The sequence below is a fragment of the Chiloscyllium plagiosum genome, chromosome 21 (assembly GCF_004010195.1).
Source record: "Chiloscyllium plagiosum isolate BGI_BamShark_2017 chromosome 21, ASM401019v2, whole genome shotgun sequence".
NCBI classification, from domain to species: domain Eukaryota; kingdom Metazoa; phylum Chordata; class Chondrichthyes; order Orectolobiformes; family Hemiscylliidae; genus Chiloscyllium; species Chiloscyllium plagiosum.
Genome location: NC_057730.1, coordinates 50740114 through 50767423, shown reverse-complemented (window position 1 = coordinate 50767423; position 27310 = coordinate 50740114). Strand labels below are relative to the sequence as shown.

Below are 27310 nucleotides of genomic sequence, written 5' to 3'. Positions count from 1 at the left end.
AGCTGTGTGATGAACAGTTGTGCTTTGGTACCAAGTCACTACCATTACCAAATGGTATTCAGTCCTGGTGCACAGGAATCTGGATCAGAATCTCTATTAATCTCACCTACCCCAGTGAATAAATCCCATCTGTTACATAGTAAAATGTTTCAAAATGCTTGACAAGTGCAATTGGACAAAATAAAACAGATACCAAGCCAAAGGAGAGATAATGGCAAGCAATCAGAATTTTAGAGCAATTACTGTCCAGCATGTTATTCTTATGTAAACAGGCTATGCTCATGTGATTTGTTCAGTGTAGGTGAGGTGTCTGCAAAGAAATGATTAAGAAGTGGATTCATGTCAGGCAGCCGATGATTGAATAGCTTTATTTACATCAACCTGAGAGAATGACATTATCAAATACATTATAATATGAGGAAAATCATGTGCTGGACTGGAGAATGAATTAAATAATGAGAAACTATTGCAACCAAGGTTTATTTTAAGCACTTTTGCAGGAGTACACTAATAGTTCTAGCAGGATTCAGAATTCAATGTAAAATAAACTCTGTTATAAATATTTTTAAAAGTACTCTAGTCTTAAGAAATATAACAAAGATATTTATAATACAAGTGTAAGATGACTGTAAATTAATTTTCTGACAACCTTCAGTCCTCTCACAATTTCAATCTCCAATAACATGCAGAAGTTCATTTAACTTTCATTTTGTGTTAAAGTCTCGATTATAATTCATCAAAAATTGTACACCTAGCTATGGATCATGAGGTTTTCTTTATGTATGGAATATAACTCAAAGACAATGTTTTCTTAAGTATTCTCAACAAAATTAAAACCTAATGGAAAACCATTGAAATACCTACATAAATGAGGCTAGACTATTTCTTTGCTAGAGATTATAGCCAAGAAATAAGTTTTGTTTTATTAAAATTCCATTGCATCCTAGTGCAATTGTAGATGAACTAAAATGTGACATTTGCTGAGAATGCAGCATATAACCTGGAAAACAGACTAATGAGGCAGTCAGTTTTATATGTAGCAATGTCTCAATTGAAGACTAGTAGAATGTGGCTGAACTGAAATTGCTTGTTGACCCCATCTATCTAGGGTATTACTTTAATTGAGGCAATATAGCTGGAATGCTGCTGAGGCTCCTACACGAGGGAATTGTAAATTTTAAAACAGCTAATGGATGTTTTATAACTAAATTTGATGCATTCTTTGCCAATTCTTTATGTCTACTAACTCTAGATCAGGGCATTCTTCACTTCATGCAATGTTGAAGTTTCTAATCTATTGGACCTAATGCTGACAATCCCACAGAATTGGAGGGGATTCTTGAGTTCTCTACCTGCTCTGGGCAAGGGAAACAGACTTGATAGAGCAGTTTTATGGACAAGACACTCAGTATGCAGAAGGCACCGAATGACCCGCTTCTGTAGTTATTCTTTCAGCATTAAGTGATATTGACTACCCAAATTAACCTACCGAGATTGTAAACATTTTTCTTGAGCCTGACTATAACTTCAGCTGCATTAATTTGTGCGTATGCAGATAAGACAACAGGCCCAGTCATCATGTTTATGATAAAACGGTTTCACACCTGCTCATATCAATATGGGATCTGTTCCAGTTGTTTTTACAAAGCAGCTTTCTACATTAGTGTGTTGCTTTGAGGCACATTTCAGTACTATATTATCAGTGACTGGAAAGCAAGCCTTCATCCAATAAGATACATTCCAAAGGCCCTTTTTAAAATTCGTTCTTGCTGATACCACTTCAAAAAGAACAGGTGAAAGGAGACAAAACTGTAACAAAGATTTCACAGCTAACTTTTAAATGGTGGATCAGTTGACTTTCACTGTCCCCAATTTAAGCCATTTCTTTGTATCTGAAGCATTCTTTTAAAATGATTTTGTTTGAAGTTGTAGTGTTGTCCACATCCAGTGAACAATGAAATCCAGTCACTCTTTTTCAGGTATATTCACAGAGGTGGCCACATCCAGCTGGGCAATGTGAACTAGTCCTTAACCAATTCATGATGTGTTGTAAGTGCCCACCATGACTACATCCTTGGCACCAAACAAACAGCCCTTTAACAACTTGGTGGCACACAGCACACATGCTAGCACACTGGCGGCATCTAAAAATACAAAGTATATAACAGTAGGTTAGAGAGTAAATAATACAGTAAGTTACACTACAATACATGACTCTCCCACCATTGGCTGTAAAGAACAAGCGTGAAATTTCAGATATGGTCCTGTTCTCTCACGAAACCAATAGGTTTCCCAAAAGAAAGAGCATACTTTATTGAATTTTGAGATCAATGTTTAACAACAGTAATATTCCCAGATTTTCATGTGTAATTTCTTTTACTATTTAATGGAATATACTTAATTCCAAATGTTGATACACAGCCAAGAAATTAAAATGTGGAACCAATATTATTTAAAATATATCCCTATATTGCCTCCTATTTACAAAGCTCTTAATCTTGCTCAAGGATATACTTAGCTTAATTAGGTAGTGTATAGATCCAGCTCAATTCTATTACAATTTCCATTTATGAATAACTGCTGCATACAGCTTATAGGGTAAGAACTCTCAGGACGTGGTGATGGCAAGCAAGATCACTTGGACAAAATCTACCAAGTTAGAGGGTCTAATCCCCAAGCAGTGAACTCAAATTGTTTACAATGGGCATCTTACTAAGATTAATTTCCCCTGAAATGGTACAAGAGTCAACTTTGCTACACCCTGTAAATTATGGACTTGGACCAGTTCCATGAATTCCAACTTTCCTAGTTGCCCAGAGTTGCAGGAAGGAGGGAGCATTCCATGAGCCTTATTCTATAGCCAGCTCCTCCCTGAAACGGTAGTTTTTATCCAAGTACTTTTTGGTACAATAGGATAATCACTACATACAAACTACTGCCAGCGCTGTACTATTTACAACAACCAAATACGAATGTGTTCCTCAGTTTGAACCTTTTTAACCAAGGTTTCTCAATGGAAATGTGCAATGTAGTGGAAAGGACCAGTCCTTACAATGCTGAAAAATAAAAGATGCTCTTTCATTATGGTAACAAATGAGTTTGACAAAAAATAGATGTTCTATTATTCTGACGAGTAAACCCAAAAGTGTTCAGCCTTTCCCTCTTTCCCCTCCCCCCATTAGGCTTCTAGACATAATTGGTAGATACACTACATGTATCTAGTGAAGACCGCTGTAGCTCACCTATCACAGACCCAGCCTTTGCTGCTCATTGGTCGTTTGCAATTGCTGCAGTTGATATGAAGACTGGTTGATGCCTGGTTAAAACAGTTGATAGAGCTGCACGTGCTCAATTTGATCACCTCATTTGAGACATTCCATAATTTGAATCGCTGCAAAAGGTCAATATATGATGTGTACCAATGTTCCTGGCAACAAAGGATAAAGGGCAAAAATTTCAGAAGATTTATTCAATATCTTTTTACTAAACATCCCAAAGTACTCAGCAATACCTGAACACTGGCAGGAGATTGAATGAAAAGCATGGCAGAAAAGGTAGTTTCAAAGTTTTCAAAAAGGGAACAAAAGTTCAGTAAAGTATTTTTAGCGAGATGGGACTACTCTTTAAGACTGTTACCCAGAAGTACAGTTGAGGCAGGTTAATTGAAGTATTTTACAGGGTATTAAATGACTATTTCTAATAAAAAGTGCCATTCTCCTTCCTTTTTTTCCCACACTCTTGTACACTAAGTCACAATGCTCACTTGGAGCTGGTGTAGACAGAGTCACAGTCATACAGTACAGGAACAGACCCTCCAGATTTCCTAAACTGATCTAGTACTGTTTGCCAGCATTTAGCCCATATGCCTCTAAACCCTTCCTATTTGTACACCAATCCAGATGCCTTTTAAATGTCAGAATCGTATCCACCATCACTTCCTCTGGCAGCTTGTTCCACAGACGTACGATCCCTCGGAGTGGAAGAAGTTGCCCCTTAAGTCCCTTTTAAATCTTCCCTTCTCACCCTATCCATGCCCCTCATGATTTTATAAACACACATTAGGTCACCCCTCCGCCTCGAACGCTCCAGGGGGGAAAAAAAGCCCCAGCCTATTCAGACCCTCTGTATAGCTCCAATCCCAGCATTATTCTTGCAAATCTTTTCTGAAACCTTAAGTTTAATAATAGCTTTCCTTAAGTAGGGAGACCAGATTTGAATACTATTTGGAAAGTAGCCTCAATGTCCTGTACAGCTGCAACATGAGATTTCAACTCCTATTCTCACTGCACTGATCGATGAAGGCAAACATGCCAAAAGCTTTCATCACTTTAAACGGAACTATGCACCAGCACCCTTGGGTCTTTTGTTCAGCAACACTCCCCATAGCCCTACCATGGAGTGTATAAGTCCTGCCTTGAACATTGTGCCAAATGGACTATTTGGAACATTACAGTGCAATACAGGCCCTTCGGCCCTCAATGTTACACCAACCTGTGAAACCAATCTGAAGCCCATCTATTCTACACTATTCCATTTTCATCCACATGTTTATCCAAAGACCGTTTAAATGCCCTTAAATTGGTGAGTCTACTACTGTTGCAGGCAGTGCGTTCCCACATCCTTGCTACTCTGAGTAAAGAAACTACTTCTGACATCTGTCCTATATCACCCCTCAGTTTAAAGCTATGTCCCCTCGTGCTAGCCATCACCATCTGAGGAAAAAGGCTGTCACTATCCATCCTATATAATCCTCTGATCATCTTGTATGTCTCTATTAAGTCACCACCTAACCTCCTTACAAAAACAGCCTCAAGTCCCTCAGCCTTTCCGCATAAGACATTCCCTCCATACCTGGCAACATCCTAGTAAATCTCCTCTGAACCCTTTCTAAAGCTTCCACACCCTATAAATGCTGTGAACAGAACTATATGCAATACTCCAAGTGTGGCCACACCAGTTTTCTACAGTTGCAGCATGACCTCATGGCTAAGAAACTCAGTCCCTTGACCAATAAAAGCTAACACACCATATGCCTTCTTAACAGCTCTATCAACCTGGGTGGTGACTTTCAGGGATCGATGTACATGGAAATCAAGATCTCTCTGCTCACCTACACTACCAGGAATCTTACCATTAGTCCAGCACTCTTTATCCCTGTTCCTCCTTCCAAAGTGAATCACCTCACACTTTTCCACATTAAACTCCATTTGCCACCTCTCAGCCCAGCTCTGGAGCTTATCCATGTCCTGCTGTAATCTGCAACATCCTTCAGCACAATCCACAACTCCACCAGCCCTAGTATCATCTGCAAATTTACTAACCCATCCTTCTTTTCCCTCATCTAGATCATTTATAAAAATGACAAACAGCAGTGGTCCAAAAACAGATCCTTGCGATGCACCACTGGTAAAGGAACTCCAAGATGAACATTTCCCATCAACTACCACCCTCTGTCTTCTTTCAGCTAGCCAATTTCTGATGCAAGCGGCTAAATCACCCTCAATTCCATGCCTCTGTATTTTGCGCAACAGCCTACCATGTGGAACCTTATCAAACGCCTTACTGAAATCCATATATACCAACCGCTTTACCTCATCCACCTGTTTGGTCACCCCCAACACTTCTGATTCAGAATTGGAACGAGAAAGTGATCGGAGGAGCATTGCTTTGACTATAGGCTGGAGGTGCAGCAAAACCCTGAGTTCTGCAAACCAAAATGAAGTTTGTGAATTGAAAGCATTGAAGGAGAGGGAGCCTGTCCAGGTGCAAATGGCAGATGTGGTTGAAGAAAAGTAGACCCATCATAGAAATCATCTACCTTTGATGGATTTGTGACCTTTAATTCCAAATATGTTTAAGTCAAACTACAGCCACATCTATGATCAGAAAATAATTTTCATTCCATCATATTCTTACCTGTGTCTGTTCATCAATTTCTTTCCGTATACGGTCCCCGAGTACGATGAGAACCGATACAGCCATCTGCACATCTCCCTGTTCTGCATAGTAATGTAGCATGTCTTTCACAAGAGAATTAAAATAATCAGCAGGCAGATAGGCATCATACAGGGGCTGGGAGATTGACATGAGGGAGAAGGATTCAATTGGAGTCAAACATACAGTCTCCGCTTCATTCCCACTGACATGTGGAGATTCCACTTTGTCCTGAAGATGGTCTGGAGCAGAAGGATTATCTATAATTTCATGACGCAGTTGAAATGCTTCCTGAGGCAAAATGTACTCCTGTTCCTCTGCTTAACAAACAAAGTCAGTAGAGGTGAGAAATCTTTGACATTTCATTTTAAAAAGAAAACAAAATTAAACATATTCCATATTTGCATGTGCTAAGCTAACTGGGCAATTGTTCTGTTTAATGTAGTCTTCCTTTTTTTTGAATAAGGCAGTTTTCCAATCCTCTAGGACTTTTCCAGAAGAGGGTTTTGGAAGATTACTACCAATATATCCATTCTAGCCATTTCCTTTAATATTTTAGGATGCAACCCATTAGACCCATGGGGAATCATAGAATCCTTATGGTATGGAAGCAGGCCATTCAGTCCATACAGTTCACACTGACCCTTAGAAGAGCATCCCACCCAGACTCACTCCCCTACCCTATCCTTCTCACCCTGTTAATCCACCTAACCTGCACATCCTTGGAAGAAGGGAGGAAACCTCAGCATCCAGAGCAAACCCACGCTAAAATGGGGAGAAGGTCTGTGTGGCTTTTGAACAGTAACCTATGGGTGAAATCAAACCCAGGTCCCTGGCATTGTGAGGCAGCAGTGCTAACCACTGAGCCACTCTGCTGACTTTGGCCTCAAATCCCATTTTTTCCTCAGGTGATACTGAATTTATATCCTCTCCCGCTTAGCTCCTTGATTTAATAATGTTGGAATGCTCGTGTTGAATACCATGAAAACTGACAAAATCTTTTTGCAGCTTCTATTTCCTGCTTCTCCATAATTATTACCTCGACTCACTTTGGCCTGTTACTGTCAGCGTATCCTCAAGTTTATTTTCTCCCTCTATCTTGGGTTATCTTTTGATGTTACCATAAATCTTTGCCACAATGAAAGAAAAAGAATTGATACTATCCTTAAGTACCATGGTCAATTTGTCCCCTTCCTATAATCCTCCGAGCTCTCTCTGCAGTGATGATGCTGTCACTTTAAAAAGGTTATTTTGTCCTTTTTTTTGAAGAGATGTTATAAAAGCAGAGGGAGTAACAGTTATGGGTTATAACGTCTAGGAAGTAACAATTTACTAATGGAAGGGGAGTGGTCAGTTCCCCCAGTTCAGGTTTTTTTTTTAGTTTTTATTTGTGTAGCAGTCACAAGATGTACTGAGTACCAGAAGGGTTGCAAGCTAAAGAATTCCTGACTGACTTTCTCTGAAATCCCACCCCCCAGTTTAGATGTTATTTCCTCCTGCCTGTAAAGATCGGGGTTTGAATTTACCTTTTCGTCAAGGGATGTGTTGGAGAGGTTACTGAATTGGAACAGTTCATTAGTAATAGTTACTATATCGGGTCGGTTAAGTCTTCCAATAGTGAAGTTAATCTAAATTCCGCTTTCCTTTGTTGGTTTTTTAAAAATACCTTTGCTTAAAGCGGAGTGGTTTGACCAGTTGCATTCCTGAAGAAGGGCCTGTGCCCGAAACGTCGAATCTCCTGTTCCCTGGATGCTGCCTGACCTGCTGTGCTGTTCCAGCAATAAAGTTTCAACTCACACCTGGAACACCCACTTCACATCTGCCTTTAAAAGATTTTAGGGGGGGAGGGGGGGTCTAGCCTGGTCCAAAACAAAAGTAACAACCACATTTTATTAAAATATGCAAATTGCATGAGTCACTATCTCCAATATTTGGGGGGGGTGGGGAGACAGAAGACGGCCTCATGGGTATAACTCATGGATACTCTGAGGGTATATTACATTCTACACAGTTTCAAAAGGGGAAAAAAGCCCAAGTCAGTGAGAGAAACTACTTGGTTTAGCACTTATCACTGCTGCTGGTAATCAGACAGGTTAGGTCTTCTTGAGGAAGAGCTCTTAATAAAGCTAGTAGATTTAAGAGATGGAAATGTGTTGCTGGAAAAGCGCAGCAGGTCAGGCAGCATCTAGGGCACAGGAGAATCGACGTTTCGGGCATTAGCCCTTCTTCAGGAATGGTAGATTTAAGTAGATTTAAGACACAAGTAAGTGGTGTTTTTCTTAATACTGGACATCTCTCATGAGACTCAAGCTAAATAAACAATTTACTACCAATTGAGACCCTTGTCAGTGTACTGTCTTGCTCCCATTAGTTTTTTTTTAGTCAAATCACATCACTTGCCTCATAGAAGGGCCTAACCATTGTTTGTACAGAACATCTGCTTAATGACAGATCTCCACCTACACCACAGGAGCTCTCTTGTGGTTAGGAGACTTAACACTAGTTCTCACTATGCAATTGGTAACGGACAGATTTTCTCAAGTATCTGAATAAATGCTCACCAGGCGCATTTTCATGGTCCACCATGTAGAGGTCATCTTCATCTCCTTCCACATCCCCAAACAGGTAATCAGCCGGCACATCACTACCTTCTGTCTCCTCATTCTCTGTGGTGTGGTAGAAGGAAAGTATCAATATCAAGTTAGTTTTGGATGCTGGAAGGTGGGAAACTTGGCTCAAAGACAATTCTCTTTTAATTTGGTCATGGGATATAGGTGTTGCTGGCTGAACCAGCTTTACTGCCCAGCTGTAGATGCTCTTGAGAAGGTGGTGAGCTAGTTCTTGGATTGCTGCAGGCCATTTAGGGCAGTTATACCCACAAGCAATTCAGATGTTGCCTGACCTGCTGTGCCTTTCCAGCACCACTCTAATCTGGACTCTGATTTCCAGCATCTGCAGTACTCACTTTTGCCTAGTTCCAGGGTTTTAACCCAGTGACGCTGAAGGAATGGCAATATATTTTCAAGTCGGGGACAGTAAAGGGCTTGGGGGGAGGGGGGCAATATTTAGTCAATTTACATACCGGACACCATTGCTGCTGAATTACATCACAAGAGGAACACTGATACCTTGATGGCAGATCACAATTGCACTAATGCCACATAGCAAGGGCAATGCCTTCACTTTGCTCTCCCTGGCTCTACTGAAGGAGCCTTATTGGTGGAAGAGTGAGACTACAGTTAAAAGTTTACACGACAATTTAAGTGCCAGCAGGTATACTGTTTACATATTTTGAAAGGATTTGCTTTAAATAGAATGCAGAGAACAAACCAGACAATAATTAATTCGATAGATATCACTTAAAAACCTACTCTGGGGTGAAGTCCAAGTAGCCAGATGTGTTAATAATTGGGTTGTTATCTTTCAGATCCATCAAGTAGCAAGGCTTTCAATTTTTAGTACTAAAGATTTAAATGTTAGTAAGCATTAGAATAGATCCAGTGCAAATTTCACATGTCTTCCAGGAAAGACTTTCATAGAAGTTTCCCTGAACTATTTCAGTGGTCAGAGAGAAAGAGATTTATTGGTAGAGAAAATGAGAGTGAAGAAAGGGAGATAAATTACCTCAGGTGGAATAACGTGCAGGTCATGTTTGGAGTTGGTGGCCAAGGGCAGTTTATCCCTAGATTATCTAGCACAATCATGGACATTGGCATGGATTTTACAATGTAAAATTACGCAATAAAAAGTGTCAGAACTTTTATCACTGAAATCCACTGTCATTTATAAAAGATTAATTGGATTGACGTGAATTATTTAGTTGAGCTGGAATCCCAGCAACAAGTATTACCATACCTTCATTTGCAGTGATCAAAGGGTTTGAGGAATGCATGTGATTCATTTCTTGCCAATTTTCTGCCTTCCCTCGCTCCAACCTCGGCTCATTGTTAAGTGCTACGGATAGCTCCTTCAGACTGGGAAGGAAAATAAAACGTGAATCAATTACGTTAAATAGAAATAAATAATAGCTCAAAAATTCACCAAATCAGAGGATTTGAAAAGGAGGGAACCTCGAACAGAATCTGGAATACATTCCAATAAGAAATACTATACCTACAGTATACCTTCACCTGAGGCCCACTAGTAGGGGTGATTAAACATCTGGAAATGAACCTTCAAGCTCAGTGAGCAAACCTACATCCAATACCTACAGTATGTAATCCAACATAATTCATCTGCTCCTAGCTTGGATGTAAGCCAAATGAGCACAAAATGAAAAGAATAAAGCCAAGATCAAAATAATCAATGAAGCCATAAATGTAGTCTTATCCTAATGTTCTACTTCTGAAACACATTTTTAAATTAAATTCCCTCTTTACTTACCTGTTCATAAGAGGCAAGCCTCCGCTCTTGCCTATACTTTGATTCAAGTTGACTGATGAGATAGCACCTGGGTTGGAGTAGACGATCCTCAGCATTGTCCATGTCTGAGCCACCTAGATACAGAAAAGAGCAAATCTCATTCATACCCTTGCTGTAATCCATCAGAATGCTGTCAATGTCATACAACTAAAGTATACACATTTGATCCACCCATAATTCAGGGTTCTTAATGTCCACATAGACACCAACAACATAGGAAGGAAGAAAGGTGGGGATCTAAGGCAGAAATTCAGGGAGCTAGGATGAAAGCTTAGAGCAAGAACAGAGTTATCATCTCTGGTTTGTTGCCCGTGCCACGTGCTAGTGAAGGGAGGAACAGGGAGAAAGCGGAGCTGAACATGTGGCTGCAGCAATGCTGCAGGAGGGAGGATTTTGGATTCTTGGATAATTGGAGCTCTTTGTGAGGAAGGTGGGACAGTACAAACAGGATGGTCTTCACCTGAACCAGAGCGGTACCAATATCGCCCAGTGGGGGGGGATTTAAACTAATACAGCAGGGGGATGGGAACCTGAATTGTATTCCAGTGTAAAGGAAGTTGAGGGTAGTAAGTTCAGAGATAGGTATACAAGGTCACAAGAGGGCACTAGCAGTCAGGATGTTGGTTTGAAAAGTGTACTTCAATTCCAGGTGCATCCGGAATAAGGTGGGTGAACTTGCAGCATGGGTTGGTACCTGGGATTTCGATGTTCTGGCTGTTTCAAAGACATGGCTAGGAATGGTTGTTGCAGATTCCAGGATTTAAATGTTTAATCAAGGGTAGTATTATAGCAGCTGAGAATGCTTGAGGTCTCATCCACTGAGATAGTATAGGCTGAGGTTAGAAACAAGAAAGGAGAGGTCACTCTGTTGGGAGTTTTCTATAGGCCTCCAAATTGTTCCAGGGATGTAGGGGAAAGGAGAGCAAGGATGATTCTCGATAGGAGCAAGACTAACAGGATAGTTTCCCAATCAATATTGGGAATACTATAGTTCAAGTAGTTTAGATGGGTCAGTTTTTGTTCAATGTGTGCAGGAGGGTTTTCTGACAGTATGTAGACATGCCAACAAGGGGTGATGCCATGTTGAATTTGGTACTGGGGAATGAACTCGGCCAGCTGTTAAGATTTGGAAGTAGGTGAGCACTTTAGCGATAGTGACCATAGTTTGGTTATGTTTACAACAGCAATGGGTAGGGATAGGTATATACCACAGGGAATGAGATATAACTGAGGAAAAAGCAATTATGATGTGATTAGGCAAGATTTAAGATACAGAGAATGGGGAAGGAAACTGCAGAGGATGGTCACACTTGAAATGTGGAACTTATTCAAGGAACAGCTACTGCGGGTCCTTGATAAGTAAATAACCATCAGACAGGGAGGAAGTTGTAGATAGAGGGAGCCATGGTTTACTAAAGAAGTTGAAGCTCTTGTCAAGAGGAAGAAGGAGGCTTATGTGAGGATGAGGTGTGCAGGTTCTGTTAGGGGACTTGAGAGTTATAGGTTAGCCAGAAAAGCTCTAAAAAGAGGGCTAAGAAGAACCAGGAGGAGACATGAGAGGTTGTTGGCGGACAGGATCAAGGAAAACCCAAACGCAATGAATGACTAGAGTAAGACTAGGGCCAATCAAAGATAGTCGTGGGAAGTTGTGTGTGGAATCTGAGGACATAGGGGAAGTGCTTAATGAATACTTTTCGTCAGCATTCACATTGGAAAGGGTAATAGTTAGTGGGAATACAGAGATACAGGCTACAAGATTAGATGGAATTGAGGTTGACAAAGAGGAGGGTTTTGCAATTTTGGAAGATCTGAAAGTCGATAAGACCCCTGGGCTGGATGGGACTTATCCTCGGATTCTCTGGGAAGCCAGGAAGGAGATTGCAGAGTCTTTGACTTCGATCTTTATGTCATCATTGTCGACAGAAGTATTGCCAGAAGATTGGAGGATAGTAAATGTCGTTCCTTGTTTAAGAAAGGGAGTCAGGACAACCCTGGTAATTATAAACCAGTGAGCCTTACTTCACTTGTGGGTGAGGTGTTGGAAAAGGTTAGAAAAGATAGGATTTATAATCATCTGGAAAGGAATAATTTGATTAGGGATAGTCCATATGGTTTTGTGAAGGGTAGGTTGTGCCTCACTAATCTTATTGAGTTCTGCGAGAAGGTGACAAACCAGGTGGATGAAGGTAAAGCGGTTGATGTGGTGTATTTGAACTTCAGTAAGGCATTTGATAAGGCTCCACATGGTAGGCTATTGCACAAAGTACGGAATTTCAGGATTGAAGATGATTTAGCAGTTTGGATCAGAAATTGGCTGGCTAAAAGACAGAGGGTGATGGTTGGTGGGAAATGTTCATCCTGGAGCTCAGTTACCAGTGGCGTGCGGCAAGGATCAGTTTTGAGGCTAATACTATTTGTCATTTTCATCAATAATCTGGATGTGGGTGTAGAAGGCTGGGTTAGTAAATTTGCAGATGACACTAAGGTAGGCAGAGTTGTGGATAATGCCGAAGGATGTTGCAGGTTACAGAATGACATAGATAAGATGCAGAGCTGGGCTGAGAAGAGGCAAATGGAGTTTAATGCAGAAAAGGGAAAGGTAGGTCACTTCGAAAGATGCAACAGGAATGCAGAGTACTGGGCTAATGGTAAAATTCTTGACAGTGTGGATGAACAGAGAGATCTTGGTGTCCAGGTGCATAAATCCCTGAAAGTTGCCACCCAGGTTGATAGGGTTGTTAAGAAGGCATATGGTGGGTTGGCATTTATTGGTAGGGGATTGAGTTTCAGAGCCACAAGTTCATGCTTCAGCTGTACAAGACACTGGTAAGGCTGCACCTGATGTATTATGTACAGTTTTGGTCATCGCATTATAGGAAGGATATGGGAGCTTTGGAAAGGGTACAGAGGAGATTTACAAGGGTGTTGCCTGGTATGGAAGGAAGGTCTTATGAAGAATGGCTGAAGGAACTGTTTTTGCTGGAGAGAGGAAGTTTGAGAGGTGACTTAATCAAGACGTATAAGATAATCAGAGGGTTAGACTTGGTGGACAGTGAGAACCTTTTTCCTCCAATGGTGAAGACTAACACGAGGGGACATAGCTTTAAATTGAGGGGTGACGGATATAGGACAGATGTCAGTGGTGGTTTTTTCACTCAGTAGTGGGGGCATGGAACGGCCTGCCTGCAACAGTAGCAGCAGCTAACGTTAAGGGCATTTAAATGGGCATTGCACATACATACGGATAATAATGAAAGTGTAGATTAGATGGGCATCAGATTAATGTCACAGGTCGGTGCAACATCGAGGGTCGAAGGGCCAGTACTGCGCTATAACGTTCTATGTTCTAACTACATTACTCTAACCAGTGTTTACAACAGTCACTGTAAAATGCAATTAAGACTGCATGAAGTGGAGGAAAAAGCCACAATGTCGGTAGCACCGTATTCACCACGCACGTGATTACAGTGCAAATTTTAAATATTGGGGTCCAATGTTTTTTATTGTAAACTAACATGTAGCGTGACACAATGTGTGACAGTTATATGGTTTAATATGCATTTTAGAATTTTGTTTCAGAACTAGTGGCACGTGGGTTTTGGTCTTTCAGAGAGGGGGGTTTACTAATGATTACTTGGTATGTATTTCTGCAGCGTAATTTCTAAAAAAAATACAAGAGAGATTTCCTCAACGGCTAATGGGAATTTGTTTCTATTGGACAGTTTTGTAAGTGAACAAAGTGAACATTGAACAGCATTAGTTTGCTTTCAGTGAGAAGCATTTTATGTAGGAGGAAGCACCTACAGCTGGAAAAGCTTTGGGTTTCAGTTTGCCGTGGTCCTGGAGGAAGTCAGATGTCCAAACTGGTTTCCCCGAAGAAAAAGGACATAGTTTAGACCTGTTAAGAAATAGGTTACCCTCAGTGTGAGGAGTTTAGGTTGAGAGTTCCAAATTATAACTGCTTGGTTAGAATTCTGATGGGATCCTTTGAAGCTAAGAAAGTCTATGCTCACTGTATTTCTTTTTAATTAACCTATTTTTCTAATCAACCTGTTTTGAAAAGGCATTACGTATCTCTGGAGCAAGTGGGATTTGAACCCAGGGCCGATTAGTCCAGGGATAGGGACATTACTGTGAGACCACAAAAGGGCCTTAGCCTTAGTTATATTAATACTCAAGGAAGATGTAAAAAAACTTAAGACCAGGAATTAAAACCAGATGGTCAAGTCAAAGCGTGCTAACCCTACAAATAAAGAAACAAACCGAAAAGTTTGAGTACTGTAATGGAATGCTGTTGGGATTGATGGAATTTTACGAGGTGCTTCAAAAACCTTTAAAATTGTGTTCTAAGTGTATAGGTTGGTTTATTCTGTTTGCTATTTTGCATAACAATCAGTAAAACAGACACATAAACCATACCTGCAGAATTACATGCTTATGCTTCAGTGACAAACCACCTTGCTAAACAGAGTTGTGGAGCTATACAGCACGGAAATGGACCCTTTGCTCCAACCCACCCATGCTGACCAGATATCCTAACCTAATCTGGACCCATTTGCCAGCACCTGTCCTATATCCCTCTAAATCCTTCCTATTCATGTATCCATTCAGATGCCTTTTAAATGTTGTAATTTTACCAGCCTCCATCACTTCCTCTGGCAGCTCATTCCATACACGTACCACCCTCTGCGTGAAACAGTTGCCCCTTAGTTCCCTTTTAAATCTTTCCCCTCTCGTTTTTGGCTTCCCTACCCTGGGGAATTGACCTTGACTATTTCCCCTATTCATATCCCTCATGACTTTATAAACCACTACGGACACCCCTCAGCTTCCAACGCTCCAGGGAAAATACCCCAGACTATTCAGCCAATGTCCTGTAACATGACTTCCCAACTCCCATACTCAATAGCAAAAACTAAATGCTTCAATCAACCTAAATTTCAGACTGGCATCTTATCTGTCCAGTATTAATGTAAACTAGGATCATAACTGGAGCGCAAATAGAATATAGCTCAAGGAGTTTTAATATAAACCTAGGAACTGACGGCAATTCACTCAAGTATTTATTATTCATCAGTTCGCAAAAGCACTATCTGGGGAAGAAAAGTTATATTTACCATTTAACTGTCACATAGGATTAGATTAGATTACTTACAGTGTGGAAACAGGCCCTTTGGCCCAACAAGTCCACACTGACCCACCGAAGCGCAACCCACCTAGACCCATTCCCCTACATTTACCCCTTCACCTAACACTATGGGCAATTTAGCATGGCCAATTCACCTAACCTGCACATTTTTGGATTGTGGGAGGAAACCGGAGCACCCGGAGGAAACCCACGCAGACACTGGGAGAATGTGCAAACTCCACACAGCGAGTCGCCTGAGGCGGGAATTGAACCTGGGTCTCTGGCGCTGTGAGGCAACAGTGCTAACCACTGTGCCACCCAAGCTTGAGCATTCCTTAGTCATGACTGCAGTCAGACACATGTGCAGCATTAATTATGCTCATTAACAAAAACCGCGCTCTCTGTCCTTAAAATATGATTATTTACTTTGAGGTGCAATTTCAAATCTTCTAATGCCTCCCTGCCAAATGATCCAGAGGGGTTATTCTGCAGTGATAATAAATGGTGAACCAGCTATTAGTGGTAAACGCAGTGGACACAGGTTCATAGTTCCATGAAAGTGGAGTCGCAGGTAGATAGGATAGTGAAGAAGGTGTTTGGTATGCTTTGGTCAGAGCATTGAGTACAGGAGTTGGGAGGTCATGTTGCAGCTGTACAGGACATTGGTTAGGCCACTTCTGGAATACTGAGTGCAATTCTGGTCTCCTTCCTATCAGAAGGATGTCGTGAAACTTGAAAAGGTTCAGAAAAGATTTACAAGGATGTTGCCAGGGTTGGAGGGTTTGAGCTACAGGGAGAGGCTGAATAGACTGGGGCTGTTTTCCCTGGAGTGTCAGAGGCTGAGGGGTGACCTTATAGAGGTTTATAAAATCATGAGGAACATGGATAGGATAAATAGACAAAGCCTTTTCCTTGAGGTGGTGGAGTCCAGAACTAGAGGGCATAGGTTTATGGTGAGAGGGGAAAGATATAAAAGAGACCTAAGGGGCAAATTTTTCACACCAAGGGTGGTACGTGTATGGAATGAGCTGCCAGAGGAAGTGATGGAGGCTGGTACAATTACAGCATTTGGATGGGTCTATGAATAGGAAAGGTTTAGATGGATTTGGGCCAAGTGCTGTCAAATGGAACTAGATTAGGTTAGGATATCTGGTCAGCATGGACAAGTTGGACCAAAAGGTCCATGTCTCTGCTGTACATCTCTATGACTCTAACAGAAGGGGAAACTGGAAATGTAATTCCTTTAAGTTCTTAATCCGCGAGTGGAGGAGAGTGTGTGTATATCTTTTATATTTAACATATACATTTTCCATTCTGGACCCAAGTAATCTCCGTACCTGATAACGATATAATTCTTTCGCGATTTTGGCATTATGATCACAGAGCTCAGCCAGCGACCGACCAGTCAGCATGTACTGTTGTGCCATGTTGACAAACCAGTCCACGGAGTTGCTGCCCCCTTCCATTTCAAACACATTCAGAGAACTGGACACATTTGCAAATTGCTCTGATAAATCCGGCTTCTTGAAGAAAAAAATGGGATAGCGTCTCTCGCCTCCGTAGGTTTTCCGATTTGAGTCACTGGTAAACATGCTATCTTTCCCTGCAAAAGCCAAGTCTCCAAACAGCCCATAGCACAGCCCTTCAGGGTTGGCACGATCAACAGGTCGGCTGGCATCTTTAAACATGTGTTGGTACAGAGTACTGTCTTTCGATCCAGAAAGAAGGTAATAAGGATCATGAATATGACGCCATATAATTCCTGTGGTCACATCCTTGTGCTCCTCAAACATTCCAAATGGGATGTACGGGCGTCGGATATCCCAGACGTAAATGTTGTGATCTACCATCATGGAGCAGGTTGCTAGATGGTACTTCATTTCTGGTCGCCATTTCACCCGTGCTACTGAGGCAATAGTCTGGACACAATAGACCTCTTTGGTTCTGGTTGTTGACAGGTCCCATACTTTCACCATTTTATCTCGTCCTCCAGTTGCTAACCATCCTCTGCAAAAGGAACAAAAACACTTATTGCTTACTCTTGAGTACCATTAAGATATATACATTACTTGTCCAACCAGTGAAGACATTTCTTCTACAACAATGGAATAAACTCAAATGTTCAAACCAGAGTAGTTCAACCAAAACAGCGTAGATAGTTGACACATTGAAAAACAGAGTATTTTAGGAAAAAGTAGTGAACAGAATGTTCCTCAACCCAGGTAAGGCAAAGACAGGACAGTGCAGTGGGGGGAAAACTAACATGGGATCTACACTTTCACATACATATTGTTAAAAATTAATGTTAAATACATAAGGAGATGAGTGTGTTGCATTTGGAGCAGTGTGTGCAGTTCTGAACATTCAGGAGAAACAGTACAGCAATGTGGATGGGGAAGGGCTTGTGGGCAGGACTAAAACTAGAGGACAGTTTTAAAATTCGGGATTGCCTTTTTAGGATTGGGATGAGAATGGTTTTCCTTAGACTGCCTTAGAAGGCAACAGAAGCAGGGCCCTCGGATGCTGCCTGACCTGCTGTACTTTTCCAGCATCACTCTAATCTTGACTCATCCAAATTAAGGCAGATATAGACAAAGTCTTGTCAGCCAAGAGAATCAAAAGGTTGCCAGAGGCAGATGGGAACATGAAATTCAAATCAAGGGGCCAAATGGCCAATTTCTGCTCCCATTTTGTTTATAAGTGATTCAAGAATACTCAGGTAAGAAGGTAGTTGGTGAAAATCCATTTCCACTGTTTGAAAGTAAACAGGAACAAGAGGTATAAATTTGGGTTATGCTTGATTAGATTTTCATACGTAGGTTACAACAGGAAATGCGTTACCATAAGGCAGCAACAATTATTTGAAAATGGAATTGGATAGGTTTTAGAAAACAAAACTCTAGAAGGTGTACAGAGCAAGGAGAAGGAAATAGGATGTAGAATTGTAATTACAGTTGAAGATCAGAGACTCAGCACAAGAAAGATGGAGCAGACTGGCCTCCTGTTCTATCTTTCTATTCTATTATCTGTAGATACACACAAGAGACTGTTAATGGTACTTCACATCAGATCTGATAAGGGGCAATGTTACAATGATCTTTTGTTTTCAAAATAGAGCTCAACATAAACACCCACACCTAAACTTTACACGGATGTTAAAAACTGCATTGTGATCTATTTTAAATTAGGTACAAAACCAATATAAAATGCCCATTCCAAATAGCTTTCTCTATTACCCAAGCCTTAGTTACAAATAACATATTTGATAGAACTTGAATGGTGCTGCTTGTAAGTATTAAATTCTCTGGTAGCATCTAATTTAGCCGATCAGGAGGGCACCAGTTTGATAGTTGGAGTTGCTCTACAGTCTGCAAGTTCATCTTTAAAAGGAGTGTTGTGTAATAGGCTGGCACACACTGCAGAAGATCCAATATGCTGCCACCTAGTAGGGCACTGTCACAAGTGTTTCAGCTACTTCTCCCTCATTTCAGTTACTCCATCTGTCACCCCATCTTCAAGCTTTCCTGGACTTCCCGGTTTGTGATCAGCCGTAAATTGCTGCAAGAGCCAGTGCAACAGCTTCGGTGTAAATGTCCCATCCAGTCCCCCTACCACTCTCTCTCTATGGACACAGCTCCTCCCCACTTTCCATTTAGGTTTTAACAGATTATGCCAGTAAAAGCTGGCTATGCAGTTGTCTTGCTGGCTATTACCTGTCATTCCTCAAATGGAGAGTACCCAATCGCAGTGATGTAATAAGCAGTAACGAATACAGGTTGGACAACATTTCCACTGACAGCAAACATGCATGAGGGCGAGAAACAATCTGCTACACTGCAATGTGCCTGCAGCAGTCTTGTTAAAAGCTTCAGTAAGTTGCCAGGCCAACAACTCAACCAAGGCAGATCACTGCTTGAGCAGAAAATAATTCCAACAATGTATGTTATTCAGGTCATTCCCAAAAAGCGAAACCAGCTTGTGGTTTTGTTCATTTATTGGAAACCTGACTGATGTCGAAGACTTGCTCACTAAAACGGGGCTCAAAATTCTGCAATTAACTGGCAATTTTCAAAAACACATCGCTTGAAGCAATATTTTTTGCAAATTTTTGACAATGTTGCTGTAATTTTTGATGCAAAAATAATATCGGTAAAATTTTCCCAAGGTATAATATGGCATCAAGGCTTCACAAAAGGGGTAGCATGTTTTCAGGCTAATAATTTATCATGAAAACAGAAATACTGGAGAAACTCAGCAAGTCTGGCAGCATGTATAGAGAGTCCTGCAGCCCTTTGTCAGAATATTTGGCACAATACTCCCTCTGGCGTGTATGTACTAACCATTGACTGATGCCTGTCTACCATGTTGATTGAGTCAAGTTATACTGAAGGTGACTTTAAGATCTTAAACGTTCCTCAGTTTGGCTAAGGGAAACAAAAAAAAAGCCTTATCAGGACTCTATGAAATTACTGAAGGTCGTAAGAGCCTCACTTTACTCACCTATCATCTGGGTGCCAGTCACAGCAGAAGACAGGTCCATTATGTGCTGTAAACATGCGCTCATATCTATCTGGCCGTCTTATGTCCCAGAGCTGAACATTACCATTTTCAAATGAAGCAGCAAATGCGAAATAGTCTTTTATACTGAACTGGACATCCCGGACACTTTCTGACTGACCTACAGAAGATAAAGGTCCACTTGCAAGATTACCAAAACAGGTTCAATAGTTATGGCAGTGAATACTGGCAGGACTTATCGGAACACATAAATCTTAAATCAATGAGATTATTGTCTCCCCTGCAGAAGATCTAATTAGTTCGCGTTACATAAATTTGAATGGTTCCTTTTGCTCTCAGGGTTACAGCTTACAGTTAAGTGAAAATCCTAGTCAGATATCCTAGAGGATAGCTGGTGAGACATATGGAAAGTATTAATTTAGTGATTAGAGAGTGGGTTAAGATTCATTGTTGGAGGGATTTCAGTGTGTTCATGTACATGCATACAAACATTTAATCTGGCCATATCTAAAAGAAACCAATGCTTAAGGTTCCACTTCCTCCCACATCCAACAACCTTTATATCAGAAGTTCGAACTTCCCCGACAATAAACCGAAATGTGTTAAAATTTCAAATGAAACCTTTTAATAAGAAAACACAAATCCAAACTAATAACGAGGCAAAATAAACAGACAACAAGGGGCGCTTTGTGTCAAACAAAATAGTATTCAACGAATGAAATGACTTCTGGATAAAACAGTGGAAAAGAAAACACTTCTCAAACTGCTTCCTTCAAGCATCTTAGAATAGTTTATTACAAAAAATGGCAGGGACAGCTTTAAGCAAACTAATCTGAGATAACTGCTTATAAATTGTATTAAAGGCACCCTTCCTCACCCCCAACGGGATGGTAGCTGCCTTAAACCAAGGAAACAGTGTTAGTCCTTCATCAGACAAAGGAATGGCACACATTTTGGCATTCCTTCAACTACTTTGCTTTAGAGGGACATGCCACCAAGGAAGGAAACGAGGGCAATGTTTAAACCTGTCAGCCCTCACTGCTGATTTTTATAGAGCTCATTAAAAGACTATTATAAAACTTATTTCCATTGTAGTGTACGGTTTACAAAATGCGTGAAACCATACATGAAAAATTATGCAGCTAATTTTTTTTTACATGAATCGTAAATACAGGAATGCTGTTGCCTACACGAACTGATCACTGAGTTTACAGGAACACAATTATATGTTTTACCAGAGAAGGTGCTCACAGATTCCCTCTTCCGAAGATCGAAGCACTTCATGTAGCCATCCTGAGAACCACTCAGCAGCATGTTGACCTCGTTCGGGTGGAAGCAGACCTTATTGACAGTGCGTTTGTGCTCAGTGAAAAGCTGATCCTGTTTGTTGCGAGATGGTTTGCCCAGATTCCAGGTGACCACGGCTCCATTTGTGGCTGCTGTTGCCAGTAAATTATCATCCATCTGATGCCACACCACATCAGCACAGCTGAAATTCAGGGACAGCTTACGCCCAACTCGGAGATTTGCCCTTTCCACAAACTGTTCCTCTTCTATGGAGTAGATTTTAAAGATGTTGCGACCAGCCACTACTACCTGAGCAGCGTCCCTACATACGCTAATGGCGTTGGCCGGTGCATCGAGGTGGCAGAACATAGTTCGGCCTGTGATGGTTGAGCCACTCAGGACTGTGGTCACTCGTGCCATCTTCTCCATCGAAAACACAAGTAACTTCAGGCAACGTTGCCAGTTATGAAGTGGGAGCTGCCGTTCTCAATTACGCCAGAATGCCCGATCTGACAGGAAAACCACAGTTCCACGTTTCAAACTGTTGACAAATTGGTCCTTATTGACAAGTCAGCTTATCTGATAAAATACATCAATATGTTGTAGTGTGCAAATCATCATTGTTCCATAAACACAGTCAAGTTGAATTAAACTCCTCACATTGGCAGAACCCAAGGTTCACATCTATTTTGTTAAAAGCCTGAAATGAAAAAAAAGAAAGAAATTAAGGACTTAATCAATTAATAACTCAATTCAGAAATCAAAAGATGAAGCAAAATGCTGTGGATGCTGGAAACACGAAGCCAGAATAAAAATAGCTGGAAACAAAACCCAGGTCAGAAAGTATCAGTGGAGAAAAACAATTAAAGTTTCAGGTTATTGATGTCGAAGAATGAAATAAAAAGAATTTGACCATATAAACACCTTAAGACATGTCACAGACTTGCAAATTTTCCATTGAATGGTGGATAAATATCTCAGGCCTCAATTATATGGCTCAGTGGTTAGCACTGCTGCCTCACAGCACCACGGACCCAGGTTCGATTCCTACCTCAGGAGACTGTGTGGAATTTCTCCCCATGTCTGCATGGGTTTCCTCCTGGTTCTCTGGCTACCTCCCATAATCCAAAGATGTGCAGGACATGCTAAATTGCCCAGAGTGTTAGGTGCATTAGTCAGGGATAAATATAGGATAGGGAAATGGATCTGGGTGGGTTACTTTTCGGAGAGTCTGTGTGGACTTGTTGGGCTGAAGGGCCTGTTTCCATACTGTGGGGAATCTAATCTAATTTAAAATCTAATATGCTTCCTCTGCCATCTTAGAAAACTTAACATAGTCTTCAGTGAAATATAAAGTATTCTTTAGTCACATTTTTAAACTGGATCTTCTATTTACTATTACCCTTGAGGGGCTCACAGCTACAGAAAAGCTGACACTGTATAAATTTACACTCCAAGGTGATTCAGCTCTAAATAAATGTCAGGCTCGGCTTATGCCCGAAACATCAATTCTCCTGCTCCTCGGATGCTGCCTGACACACTCTTGACTCTGATCTCCACCATCCGCAGTCCTCACTTTCTCCTCATTATAAAACATGGCCTCCCTTCTGTATGTTATTTCTAGCATTGTGTGCTTCATCACATATTACACTATATACAGAAAAACATCTTCAGCACTTTTGAATAAATCTTATTTTTCAATATAGATCCAATGTGGAATGCAAGATGTTCCGACCGTTATTGCGCAATAGGGATGCATAACAGATGCGAGATTATAATTTCTTATGTCCTAAATTTTATTTTTCTATTATGCAAAATTATTGAGTTGCTGTTTGTTCACCAAAATCTAAATCTAGAGGGGAAGACAAATTTATGTTCAAATGTTATTATGTCAAAGGACGTAAGCTTCAACAGTCTTTCTGTCCTGTAAGAAAACATATGGTTCAGTAAAGTAACTTACCTCAGAAAGCTAATACAGCTTAAGACACCCCCAGTAACATCCTCAACTTGCAGCCTTAGAATACACTGCTTTGGCCATGTCCAACTAGCAAAGGGTATAATTGACATCATCCTGGGTCAAATCGTACTCTTTTCAGTTTAAGGTAGGCAATGTCATTTTTTAATCCAGTCAAATATGTTATCGGAGTGAAGTTCAGAGATGAAGTCCAAACCAAGGTTCAAATGATACGCAAAAAGCATTTCTCTTTCTGATGCTATACCTTGTTGACTTTATTCCTCTTTGTCTCAGTATAAATAGGGTTTAAAAAACAAGTTCAGCAAGATAAAATTATAGAGATTGAACAGAATTATTATCCAGTTATTAGCCAGCCCTTATTATCCATTACAGTACTATGTGAGGATTAACAAGCAAAAGAGCAGACCAAGAGTATTCTGCCATTTCTACAAAATGGGCTAGATTCTGACAACTTGCATGGAATTACTTTACAAGATCCACAAATGGATTTGAATGAAGATGTACATTCTAGTTAGAGATTTGGTTAATTTGATAAGACAGGAGGCAATTTTACAGCATTAACATTGACTAGAATGAGGATGGACTGAAGTAGTACTTCAGTAGTAGTATTTTCTGCCTCCTCTCCATTGACTTTTATTTTGTCAATTTACCAAAACTACCAATTAAACAGCTTCAACTGCTGGAGATACCCCTTAACTTCCAGATTCAAATTTCAACATTACTGAAATTCCAGCTGGCAGGTTCACCAGCCTTGATGCTTCTAAAACTTATTCACAAGTCAGCCAATTCTTCATTAAACAACCCTTTTTCTATTGACAATAAGAGTATGGAACAAACACAGTTACTGAATTTGTACTTGTAGGTCATGCATCCTCCCACAGGACTGTGGTCATATCAGAGATCAAGCAATTGTGGAAATTCTATGATAACTTCAACACACGACAAAACATGGCCTTTGTAAACAAAAAATGGTGAGTTGAATGGAGAAATACATTTGTATTTTCCCAACCACTCAAGCTTTTATTTCCTATTGAAATGCAGAACAGGAGGGAGCTGCAAGACTGTGGTGGATATTAATAAGAATTGGGGTAGTGTTTAATCAATAAATCATACTAATTCCAATTTTAAAAAGTAAATACTGCCACAGTATATCCGAATTCAAAACGTTAGCCCTCAGTTGTAAATAACATGAAATTTAAATATTGATGTCATTTGGCATGGTGTCTAAGATTGACGGTAAAATGAAGGGGCCACAAGATGGTTCTGAAGTTTATTTGACAGCAGGACTGGGTGACGGGGAATGCTAAAGATCAAACAAATGTGGAATTTTATTAGGAAGAGGTTAGGACTTTAAACTCAGGAGGTAATGGTCACAATATCTGCGCTTATAGTGGTTAGAATGCTAGTCTCCAAAGTGCCAGGAAGGTGTTGAGAATGTCAGGTTGTATAGTTATGTGTTAAACTGTGCATTTACTTCGAAAATAAAAGAGAGTTGTGATGGTCAAGGATAGCTAATCAACAATCATCCTGAAAATCACAGGCCAGGTTCCTCACCATAAAAGGCAGCCCTAGAGATAAAAGTTACCAGACTAAGAAAAGGAATGAAAGTAAATCTTCAGAAGCTAAGACTCCCTACAGATGGTGTCAAAACAAAAACAATTGACTACTTACTGGACATTGTAAAAGCATTTCCATGAAGTCGGTTATTCACTGGAATTAAAAGGGCAAAGTCCTGTAACTCAAAGTATGCTCTGTCTCCAACTAAAAAGTGTTATCAAATTATATTTCACCAATTTGTCAGAGAAATCTTAATGTGAAATCTTGTGGAGCTACTCTTTCAACTATTAAGTGGAAGTTTTGACTTTCCTTTAAAATAGTTACCAGTCACTACCAGACACATGACAAGCGAGACACCAATGTAGAAAGACAAAATTCCTAATCAAAATATATACTGGAAAAGTTTAATTTTAGTTTTATGCCTCACTACTGTGAAAAGGTGGAATTAGTTTAATTGACATAATGTTCACAACCTGGAACATTTTTATAAGTCATTTTGTTCTGAAATACAATTCAAATATTTCAAGTAAAATACTGTAGGATATCATTTACATTCCTAAAATACAGTCAAGATTAACTTTGTAATTCCATGTTTAACAAGAAAAATTTAAACTTATTGAAGACAAAATTACACTGAGCAAGTTTGAATAGGTGGAGTTGACATTTTACATTACTGTTATGTGGTAGCAATAAAAGTGGTACTTGCTACTAACAAGATGCTGCCATGAAGCCAAAAGACAACTGTTCATCACACAAATGAGTAATGTGGCATATGAACTTCAGTGTCATTGCAAAGCTAGGTATGTAGGGTGTATGACTGGCAAATGTTATCAAACAACATAATCCTTCAATTCTTTGTTACAGGCAAGGTATTGGTTAAAAAGTTCCCTGCCAAATAAATTACTTCTTATTTGGAACTGGAAGCGTTTTCTTGCAACATTATTGACAGAAGGTAAAATGTTAACACCATAAGATATAGGAGCAGAAATTAGGCCATTCACCCCGTTGGGTCTGCTCTGCCATTCAATCATGGCTGATAAGTTTCTCAATTCTGGATTAGTTGCCATACCTATGCTACTTTCTTCCCACCCCCACCCTCTTCTCATTTATCTCTCCACCCTTCAGGCACTCTGTCTGTATTCCTGATGAAGGGCTTTTGCCCGAAACGTCGATTTTACTGCTCCTCGGATACTGCCTGAACTGCTGTGCTCTTCCAGCACCACTAATCCAGAATCTGGTTTCCAGCATCTGCAGGCATTGTTTTTACCCTGATAAAGTTTCTCAACCACATTCTCCCACTTTATCCCCATAATACTTGAGGTTCTTGAGTGTCAAGGCTATCTATTTCAGTCTTAAATACACTCAACCACCTGGCCTTCCCAGCCTTCCGTTCGAAACAAAAAAAAATTGCAAATGCTCAATAAATTGACTTCTCCACCTCCTGATGCTGCCTGGCTTGCTGGTGTTCTTCCGGCCTCCTGCTTCTCTTCCACAGTTTTCTGTGGCAATGAATTCCAAATTCACCACTCTCTGGCTGAAGAAGTTTCTCCTGATCTCCGTTCTAAAAGGTCTTCCCTTTACTCTAAGGCTGTGCCCTCATGTCCTTGTCTCTCCTACCAATGGAAACACCTTCCCAACATCCACTCTGTCCAGGCCATTCAGTAAACTTCAGTTAGATCCCACCCCCCGAGTCCTTATAAAAAGTGTTGATTTGATCTCCGTTCTAAAAGGTCTTCTCTTTACTCTAAGGCTGTGCCCTCAGGTCCTAGTCTCTCCTACCAATGGAAACACCTTCCCAACATCCACTCTGTCCAGGCCATTCAGTAAACTTCAGTTAGATCCCACCCCCCGAGTCCTTATAAAAAGTGTTGATTCTGACCTTCTCCCTCAGCTCAGCCTCAGTGAAATGGGTGGCTTGCCGTAGGCCCCAGGATAGTCGCAGCCTCTCCCTCAGCCACCATTACCGTCACAAGGAGCTCAGCGCCCGCCAAACACAAACACAAGACAAAAACGGCCCCAGCTGCGGGTTTCACTATCTCCGCCGAAAGGGCCCCAGCGGTCACCGGGACCACTGCCAGGCCTCCCCGCGAGGTGTCCCTCACACTCCATCTCCGTCTGAGAGAACTTTCCTCTTCTTTTTCCCCCAGCAACACAAAACTCCGCTTGGAGAAGAAACGCCCTCACCTGCCGCCCGCCGCCATGCACCCGGAAACCATCGCCGCCTCCCTTCCGCCCGCCGCCAGCGACCGGAAACCGTCGCCGACTCCCTTCCCACCCCCACCAACGTTCCGCCCTGAAGCCCGCAGCCGAATATTTACGGGATAAACAAATATCAATAAGTGTTTTCCGCCTTATCCTCCTCCCCATTCACTGCAAGCCGACAGTCCACCCTCCACGTACGGGGAAGAGCGAGCAAGGAGTAAACCGCGACCAAGGTCCGGTTTCCCGCACAAACTACAACTCCCGAGATGCCAGGCGGCGGGCGGCAT

General features: G+C 41.0%; 1 protein-coding gene across 6 annotated transcripts; it reads right to left on the bottom strand.

Moving 5' to 3' along the window:
• Positions 1-349: 349 nt before the first annotated feature.
• wdr24 (WD repeat domain 24) lies at positions 350-27268 on the bottom strand. 6 transcript variants are annotated; one of them, XM_043712043.1, is made up of 10 exons: positions 27222-27268; positions 21238-21989; positions 19985-20162; positions 16822-17491; positions 10318-10430; positions 9790-9908; positions 8496-8600; positions 5917-6254; positions 3243-3427; positions 350-2144 (listed from the first exon to the last, which is right to left on the bottom strand). In XM_043712043.1, exons 2-10 carry the CDS (start codon positions 21716-21718, stop codon positions 1976-1978), a joined length of 2358 nt encoding a protein of 785 aa, XP_043567978.1. In that variant the 5' UTR covers positions 21719-21989; positions 27222-27268; the 3' UTR covers positions 350-1975. The 6 variants fall into 6 exon arrangements, with proteins under 6 accessions (XP_043567978.1, XP_043567980.1, XP_043567975.1 ...); XM_043712045.1 differs by lacking the exon at positions 27222-27268 and adding an exon at positions 27140-27197; XM_043712040.1 differs by lacking the exon at positions 27222-27268 and adding an exon at positions 27006-27107.
• Positions 27269-27310: the final 42 nt, after the last annotated feature.